Consider the following 9,438-nt stretch of genomic DNA (forward strand, 5'->3'; position numbering starts at 1 on the left):
GCAGGCGGGATCTGGACGAGGACCCCCTGCGGGTGGTGGATCTCCCCTTCGCCTTCTCCGATGCCGACGCCTTCTTGGCACGCTCCAGCGCCGCCGTCTTCTCCTTGGCCATGGTCGCCGGCGAAATGCGCGAAGGAAAGTGGTGCGGAGGTGAGAGCGAGCGCGCTGAGCAGAGAGGAAGGAGGCAGAGGGAGAGAGGGAGAATGCTGAGGCGCAGCACAGAAATCCCCGCCGGGCGCATTTATAAGGTCTCTTCCGAGTGGCTGACATGTGGGCCCGGTCGATCTAATCATATCTGGGAGCAGTTATGAGGACTGGATACGTGGCGAAAAAGGCGGCGCGGAGATCGAGGCGTCTATGCCCCGTCCCATCCGAACGCCACGGTCTGCCCCGCTTCGCGCGCGCCCCCAAATTTCGCACCCCGCGGAATCCGCGAGCAACAAATCAGTCTGTCAGACGCGGTGTTTCCGGCGATCCGTCGCTCGGAGATCGTCGAAGCTCGAAAGATCACTCGACGCAAAAATAGAATGGATCGAGTCGACCGAAGACAAATTGCTCCCTGTCAACGAAGAGATTTTTGATCCAGAACAGCGCACAACTAGAGCGCAAAGGTTAATCGAAAACGACATCAACGCCTTCTTCACTCGAAGCCTCAATCCATTCGGGGGCTAATGATGGGGTTATGTACCTAGGGTAGGGTCATGGACCTGTTCCAAGTAACTTACCCTAGGACATCCCTAGAAAAGGTCGCCTTCCAGTCGACCAACGAGGATTCACTCGACTGGCCCGAAGGACTCGACCACGAAGACTCACTCGACCATCAGGAGGTCAAGAGGCACTCTGCACCGCAACGGCCTGTAATTAAGTAGACTTTATGATAGTAAAGGCACTTTATGTGGGGCGTTACCAGTAACGCCCCAGACTTAACTCACCTTAAACCCTCTCCTACGTGGGCTGGCTGGGGTCCTGGCGCACTCTATATAAGCCACCCTCCTCCACAGGCAGAGGGGTTCGGCACCCTGTAATCCATACATTCATAATCCACTCGACCGCCTCCGGGCTCCGAGACGTAGGGCTGTTGCTTCTTCCGAGAAGGGCCTGAACTCGTACATCCTTTGTGCTTACAACCTCTCCGTAGCCAGGACCTTGCCTCTCCATACCTACCCCCCACTCTACTGTCAGGCTTAGGACCACGACACTCGTCGTTGAAGACGATCACCTTCATGGTGTCAGGGGTCAGCAACTTGAACGTCAGCATGTACCCGATCATGGTCTGGTGAACGGCGGCGAAGGTGGCCCAATCTTGATCAAGGGTGACCCTGCCGTTGACCACCCTCACCGTCACCCTCCATGCGCAACCGGTGCTCGTCTTGAGCTTGAACTCTATAGGGAGGTCGGGGAAGTGCTTCGTGAACTCCAGAGGCATTGGCAAACTCTCCCGCTTCGGAGTAAGGATAACCTTGTAGAAGTGCTTGGTCCTGACTCATGGTAGTGCCCATAGTTCCTCTGCTTGGTGCTTGGGTGATCCTGCACCAGCATGTCGACCAATGGCGGCACGACCTCCTTGCCCTTCTCCACTGGTGGCACGACCACCTTGCCCTTGTCCATTTGCATTATGAACAACACACAGTCAATGGTCAGCATTCATTCATATTGGCCTAACTCTCCTATATTAACCCACCCTACTAACCCAACACCGCACTCAAACCCTCTCTGTTTCACCAACTCTCCTCTTCCACCTCTCTGTTTCACCACCTCTCCTCTTTCTCCTCTTTGTTTCACCACCTCTCCCTCGAAATGAACTCCAACTACAACCCCAACCCTTTCCTCTAGGGCATTGGATGGAGGGCCTTCTTCCTCAGGTGCTCGCTCTGTGCCTGTAAGAAGTTCGAGTACACCATGGAAGTGAGCTCGAACTTCAACAGCATCGATGACATGCACAAGGAGGCCGACGCTGTGATTAAGATGGCTATGCCAGATGAGTTGAAGACACTGTTCCTGACCCAACCAAGGGCACAATTTTAGTGGACATCCTACGTTGGCCATGAATCAGGTAGACTCCGGCAACGCTGGACATAGGGTAAGATGGGCCAAGTACAGGGAGTATAAGGCGCCTCAAGACCAGCGTGTCGCGGCGTACTAGAGTAGCACGTTCGTGTCGCCGGAGGACGACAACGATGAGGTGCAGATGGTGGCCAGGGCGCCGGCAGCAGGCGACCGTGCAAGACCCATCGTTCTTGACGAAGACGATGAGGAAGAAAAGAAGATGGCTACGCCCCCCGCCCCCCGCCGCCGCTCGACGCGACTCCAGGGTCGTCGCGGATAGACAAGGAAGTCTGTACCCCAATCTCCACCCCCGATGTAATCGAAAAATGACCTATGATCCCTAGAAGCCATTGGTGCAGAATCAATGGACGGCGGTGTTTTAATACAATCCTCCACCCCCAATGTGTTCAACCCCCTCTCTAACACTCCAATCACGTGCTCAAATCAAATCTAGCCCGAGTCGAAAGCAGTAAATCTAGAGAGAGTGCAAGGACTTACCGCCATGGCCGATACACTCCGGTGGAGGTCTGTAGTCGCTCCGGTGGTAGCCACCGTCTTGGATCGTCCTGTTATCGCTCCGGTGGTCGCTGCTGCCAGTGTGAGTGGGGAAGAGGGGAGAGCGGTGAGGAAGGGAGGTGAGGGTAATTTATGACGATGCTTCGGGAAACAATGCAACTTCTCGAGATCGCATTCGCATCCATACGTGCAACTGCCCACGCCCACGTGCCTAGGGTTGCATCACTCGGGCATGGGTGCAAAAAACGACCGATTTAAGCGTTCCTCTAGATGTAGGCCTAAAGGTCCTTTAAAGTTTGTGCTATGCAGGCCCAACAATGAATACGGGTAATCAAATGGGCTATTTTCTTCCAGCGCGGGCCTAGCTGGTATATGCCGGCTAAACGAATTCTAGCATATTGATGGGTGCATGCATGTAGCAATCAATGCTTGATATCATTTTTTATGGCATCATGCTTAGGTACGCTCAGGCACAACCCAAACAATATTTGACCTAGGTTGCCTCGTCAGGCTAAAGTCGCAAGAATCTCCGGCTACTCTCACGCGTCTAGTTTTCTCAGGCACACTGCTCACGTCACCAACCAAACAGACCAGTATGTGGCACAAGCATGAAATCACACTATATTTTTTGTTTGATCGAACATCATAAGCTGAAGGACAATATATCACTTTCAAAAGAAAATAAATTAAAGAAATGAATGGAAAAAGGAAATCATAAAGAATTTGGATCTTAGCAAAAAATTACAAACTTCTCACTTTGTAATGGATATGCATTCTCGAAACCAAGTGAGATTGTCTCCTAAATGCAAGATTTTAAGTGAGTGCGTTCCAAGTGCAAAGAGAATGGTGAGGCTAGAGAAAGAACAAAGCCAAAGGGTGTGAAACACCACAAAATGAAGATGATTGGGAAAGCTGTTTTTCCTCATCTAAGGCCTTCAAAGAAAATCTTCAGAGTTTTCTCCAAGGCTGGGGGTGCTACCCCTGCTACCACATAGCTTCACTATTGAGCTCTATAGTTCCATTTTCTCTTGTTATAATCGAATCTGGACACACATGTTAATTTATTCCGGTAACTCTCTTACTCCAAATTGTAGGGCTCTTTCTTTTATCTTGACAATGAATTTTCACGATGCTACTTCTTAACTCGCCATCCCTCCTTCAGATACGGCAACAATTGTTTAAGGTGTAAAAGTTCATCGGAACAATTATGCATAGGATGCTTTCTTGTTTTGTAGATATATGATCTAAAATATAATGCTCTTGCACTTTGGCTACATGCATAAATGGTTTGATCTGATGTGTTGTATGAGGATCGGATGGAAAATTCCATATGTACATCAGAACTCAAGGTACACCCATGCCCTCTTCCACTTTCATGAAGAGATGACCACTGGATCAGTCAGTTGGATATTTTTTTACTGTTACCACTCACTATTTATGAAACTACACTCTCATTTCCTTCCCTAACCATAGGTGGCTAGGGCAAAATTTTCCCTCCAAACTTCATCGGCGAGCTTGTAAATTTGCCTCCACTCTGCTTGCCGCTCCGGCGCCCGGTGCGAGGAGGGAAATCCCGGTGCCTTCGGTCTGGTTAGTAGTTTAGGTTAGGCTTTTTTAGTCCTGCGGGTCCGACACTCGGACAGATGGCGGCATTCCTTCTTTGAGTTTGTCTTCTTGGGCTTCTATCCTCCTCGGGTTCGTCCGCTCGGACGTAGTCGCCAGAGCTCCGACATAGATTCCTTGGGGTGGAGAGGTTAGCGTTTCTCGTCTTTGGTATTAGGTGCTTCGATTCTGTGCAAGAGTTCAAAGGCGACACCTGTGCTCCAAAATGCTGGTCCTTAAGAGCACGTGCACGAAGATTTCTCGACTATCATCGACAAGGTCAAGCGGGCCTCCCATAGGGGAGCGGTGACAGCTGTGCGTCGGCGGCTCGTTCTGACGCAGTAGTGGTTGTTCGGTGGTTTCAGAATCTTGATGTAATTTTTATTATTTTTAAGATGCTTTGTACTTTCAGTGAAATTTTATAATAGATCTAATCCTTTCAAAAAAATACACGTAGTAAATAAAGATAAAAGAACGGTGATGATATCCAATAACTCTGTAATTTACTGCAAAAACAACCATTTCGGACCACTGGTATTTACGTATTCATTTAAGAAAATCCAAGCAACGTTTGCTCTTGAATCCTCGATTTGTATTCCCCTGTTTCTCCAATCCCAGCCCACCACGGAATCCCATTCCCGATTCCTTCTTCCCCAACTCCTCGCCCCCGCAACCTCCCCCTTCCTCCTCCTCCTCCCCTCCTCCTCCACCCGTGCGCCTCGCTGGGGCCTAGGGTTTGCTCCCGCCCTCCACCGCCGGGACGACCACGGGCGCGCAGGACCTCACCGCCTCGGATGCTATGCTGCTAGGCTGCAGGTCCCTCTCCTCCTGGGTGCGCCGCCTCGTCGCCTGCATGGGGTGCGTGTCTTCCCTCACTCTCCCCCCATTTCGTCCGTACTTGCCGTAACCTGATGCGACGGAAGCGAGCTCGATCGGGTTTAGGGATTAGGGCTCGCGCTGTGCTCCCACCTGGAGCCAATAGGATTAGTGGATGCGAGGTTCTCCCCTTTTTGTCCCCGGTTCCATGTGCAACCGCCATGCTGTTTCCCGGTTCTGATTCTTGCTGCTTGCGCATAAATAGACACGGTTCGCGCGCTCTATAAACATTTAGATGCCGGTGCCGCTTTGCGGAGGCCAGGCGGTCCTTGAATCCATCGTTCCCATAGTAGGAGGTGCTCCATGTGATGGTACCTGATTCTTGTTTAATGTCCATGGCTTATTTTTGGTATAAGAGACACACTTTTTGCCTGACCTTGAAACTAACCTTTGTAATCTTGTACCAAAATGCTCTGTCTTATGATTTTCTGAGCCCATGGAATGATGGTTGTTGTGCAGTCCGATGTCAAAAGCTGTCAAGAAGCATATACTCGTTACTTTATAGCTTTTCGCTGGTTGTTATGCCACATGACTTGTCTCAGACTCTCGAATACGTGAAGCTAATCGTCCACTGGTCAATACTGTTTTGCTACAGAGCAGAAGTTGCCTTGGATGCTGTGGCTGTGCTAAGCCTGCTCCGATAACAGCGGTCGATGAGCCTTCAAAAGGTTTGAGGATCCAAGGCCGCTCCATAAGGAAGACAAACTTGTCCGAGGGCTTCTGGAGCACGAGTGCACACGGGATTGGAAACAGCGCGCTACAATCGCAGAGGAGCATGTCTTCAATCTGTACAGCGCCGCAATCCAGCGACCAGCATGGAGCTGGAAGTAGCAGCAACCCAAACGAGTTTGTAAATCAAGGTATACGGCATGCACCTAAGATCAGTCTGTGTCCCATGGCATCTGTTCCATTTCCTTTCTATTTTTTCATTCCATCGTACTAGTGTGATTTACTGTCAAATAAATGCAAGTGCACAACTGATTATTGGAGCTCTGTCATCCATGTCCTTATATGCAGGTTTAATTAGAACATGAAATGACTTTCATTCAGAGTTTGTAGCAGCCGTAGTTTTGGACTTGTGTGCAAAACCATGCTTGCATTTACTTCTGCACACTGGGGCTTCTAACGTCTCTGCGACAACTAATAGTTCTGATTGAAACACTCAGAATTTAGTTGATGTTAATGTTTAAATTATGGTCAAGAATAGTTGGCATGAGATGATCCTGCATCTGAACTAACAAAAGCCTCTGCTGTCTTATTCTATCTTTCTTTTGTTCTTTGCATCGTGACACGGTGATGCAAGTTATTGAAAAATTCTAATTATCAGGCTCAGCACTTCTGTAGCATGTTCACGTGTCACCAGATTGAGATGCCATTTACTATTTTGTTAATCTTATGTAAACTTTTATTCTGCCTGTATTTAAAGGTCTTGTGCAGTGGAACCAGACTAGACAACAGTGGGTTGGAAACAAAAAATGCAAATCTCGACTTGAAAAGACCCAAGAACCAAAGATAAGGTGAGATATTGTAATTTACTGTTGTACCTGAAATACATGAAATATCTTATTTTTATGGTCTTTGAACCAAAAGAATCCAAATATCATATATTCTTACATTTCCCAATTTCCTTTTGCATATGGAACTAGGGTACTTTGTTTCAGTATGGTGAAAGTTAAACTCTATATTCTCCACCTTTGATATTTCTGTTGATGATACAGTTGGAACACAACGTACGAGAGCCTGCTAGGAAGCAATAAACTATTCTACCAACCAATTCCTCTTGCGGTAAAATCCTATGCTAAATAAAGCACAGATTTCCCTCTGTTTTGTAATGTTCTTTCTCATACTTATTTTAAAATTATAATTTTATTTACAGGAAATGGTAGACTTGCTTGTGGACGTGTGGGAGCAAGAAGGACTATACGGTTAGACAGGGAAAAGAACATTTGTTTCAAGTCACGTTATGAGATTATATAGATTGTCAAGAGCTCAGTGAGCTCTAAGTTGGCAAAAGTGTATATTTGGTGAGCTCAATTATGTACCGGGACCTTGAACATACAGTATTATTATCTTAAATCAATTGTAATTTATTACTGCTTTTTTATAGAATAGTAATAAGTTGATGTCATTTATCTGAATAAAAATAAGAAAGTCAAACTGAAAGAAGTTTGCATGTCTCATGTAACTAAAAATACCATAAAACAACAGATCTTGTCTTGTGATTGTTCCAATGACAAAACACAGCAAAGAGAAATTTCATGGTTGAAATTTGTTGATATCATATAATGATATTTGATAATACAGTTCAGAGATGGAACCATTTTTCATTTTCGTAATATGATAGGACAAAAGCAATCAATTAACACTAAGGAGCAACTCAATATATTGAATATAAAATTCTTTCACAATATGAATGAATGGAATGGGTTCACATAAAACATTCTCAATTCAACGACAAAAAAAAAATCAAATGTAATTTTGCTTCATGAATAATGCTTCTCGGGATAAAATCGGGAGACTAGGACTGCATAAACTGAAGTCATCATCGTCGTCATGTCCCAGATGTTGTCCTGAAAATGATGATTGCTGTAGAGTTTAATATTTGCCATCGTCATCCTAAAAAACAATGATTATTATAAAGATTTAACTTAATTACTTGAAAGAAAATTAGGAGACACTATGAATTTTGTTCTTACATATTAATATCCAGGCAAGTGGTGTGTATTGGGTACGCCATTACTGGAAAGCAGAGTCTGATGGCCATCATCCCTGACTGATAATGTAACATCATTACAAAAATTTCCATAAAGTAATGCATTAAGTGGACCATTGTTGGTTTGATACTCTGAGTGTGTTGAATCTTCATTCAAAAATCTTGCTTCTGCTGACACATCTGTCGCGCAAGGATCTGAGCAAAAATATTTATCATGTAATATATCTGCATTATGTTTGTTGTCCATGAAAATAGCATCCAAGTCTGCAAAACCAACAAGAAGTTATGTTTTATCATACACTGGTACATTGAAATAAGATTAAACAACCTTTAAAATAAATTAAGTTTTATCTAATACTGATACATCAAAAAATATTAAGCGAACTTAAAAATAGGCTATGTTGTGTTTGATACTGTAAAATTGAAGTAAAATTAAGCAAACTTACCAGTAGGTGATTTGTAGGTTCTAAGTTCATTAAAAGAACTGTACTCAAGGGTATTGTCATCAAAGATTGAAGAGGGCGGAATAAAATGGTAACCATATGGAAATGACACTGAGTCAAACTCTCCTTCGAACTGGGTAGGGACCCCAAATCCATGTACCTGAACAAAAGCGGATCAGTGTTTTGAGAAGTGAAATTTTTTTTATCACAACGATTACTGAAAAATAAAATAGTATTGTCAACCTGTTCAGGAAGAGTTGATGAAGGACACAACAAGTTGGTGCTTGTATCATAACCGACATATTGGAATGAAGGGAGCTCCATTTTAATGGGCAATATCTTCCCGGAAATAGGGAAATTGTCATCTAATAATGGCATGCTATTGGAAATGACATTATTAAAAGAAACAATTGACATTTCGGAGTTGAGATCATTGTAAGAAGCCTCCTCAGTCTCATTAGAAAATTGTCCACACTTAGGACTGCCACCGTAGTCTGATACTATGCCAGAAGATGCATGCCGCTTCAAAGGGTAGTTAATGTCATTCATTGGAAGGGAATCTTGAATTGTAAAATTTGGTGTAAGGAAATTGTCTGACTGCTTTTTATAGTCTAATTTCTCAAATATAATATCATCAAATTCAAGACCAATTCCCTGTGAGAGTTCATTTTGCCGTTTCTTCCCACGTGAATCATCAGGACTATGAGAACCCATCTCTTGATTTGCCAACCGAGATAATAAACCATCTGGATAAAGGCCTAGACCAGCTTTCTGGAGCCTCTTTATTCTTGTGTTCCAAAAATTCTTAATTTCATTATCCGTGCGGCCTTCTAACTGAAATAATAATAATAATTAATATACAATTGTGTATATGAGTTAAGTAGTCCAAAGATAGTTACTCAAACAAAAAGTATATGTGTCATGACAAGATATTCTAATTTCCGAAATTGGTATAGTAAAAATATTAAAATAACATTAAGGGAAATTAAACAATGCATGGCAATGTACACATACTGAAAAATATAGACAAAACACTAAATAAACAAATATGGCATAATTGTTGGTGACAAATGACAATGCACATGACGTACCTATAGGCAAGAAACCCACTCGATAAGAGGCAAAACCAAATAGTTAAAAAATTCACATCTTTAAGGAATGTCATCTGATCACCAAATTATATTCTATTATTAACAGTAATATAGAAAATAATAATTTCATACTTGCTAACTAAATGTACAG

At 44.3% G+C, this 9,438-nt stretch overlaps 2 protein-coding genes across 3 annotated transcripts in view; one reads left to right on the top strand and one right to left on the bottom strand.

The window, feature by feature from the left end:
• Window positions 1-4,790: 4,790 nt before the first annotated feature.
• Window positions 4,791-7,168, top strand: LOC123148184 (uncharacterized). Its single transcript, XM_044567550.1, has 5 exons — window positions 4,791-5,022; window positions 5,641-5,900; window positions 6,467-6,557; window positions 6,759-6,825; window positions 6,917-7,168. The coding sequence occupies exons 1-5, from the start codon at window positions 4,964-4,966 to the stop codon at window positions 6,968-6,970; spliced, it is 531 nt and encodes a 176-aa protein (XP_044423485.1). The 5' UTR covers window positions 4,791-4,963; the 3' UTR covers window positions 6,971-7,168.
• A 274-nt stretch (window positions 7,169-7,442) lies between these two features.
• The window catches only part of LOC123148183 (transcription factor MYB51), a 3,914-nt gene continuing 1,918 nt past the window's right edge, over window positions 7,443-9,438 (bottom strand). The window contains exons 3-6 of one of the 2 annotated variants that reach the window (XM_044567549.1): window positions 8,440-9,030; window positions 8,200-8,356; window positions 7,737-8,017; window positions 7,443-7,656 (exon numbers count right to left, since the gene is read on the bottom strand). In XM_044567549.1, coding sequence (XP_044423484.1) covers window positions 7,740-8,017; window positions 8,200-8,356; window positions 8,440-9,030 — 1,026 coding nt within the window. In that variant the 3' untranslated portion in view covers window positions 7,443-7,656; window positions 7,737-7,739. The remainder of the gene's footprint in view (window positions 7,657-7,736; window positions 8,018-8,199; window positions 8,357-8,439; window positions 9,031-9,438) is intronic. The other variant, XM_044567547.1, reaches the window with a different exon arrangement.

Source organism: Triticum aestivum, chromosome 7A (assembly GCF_018294505.1).
Source record: "Triticum aestivum cultivar Chinese Spring chromosome 7A, IWGSC CS RefSeq v2.1, whole genome shotgun sequence".
Classification (NCBI taxonomy): Eukaryota; Viridiplantae; Streptophyta; class Magnoliopsida; order Poales; family Poaceae; genus Triticum; species Triticum aestivum.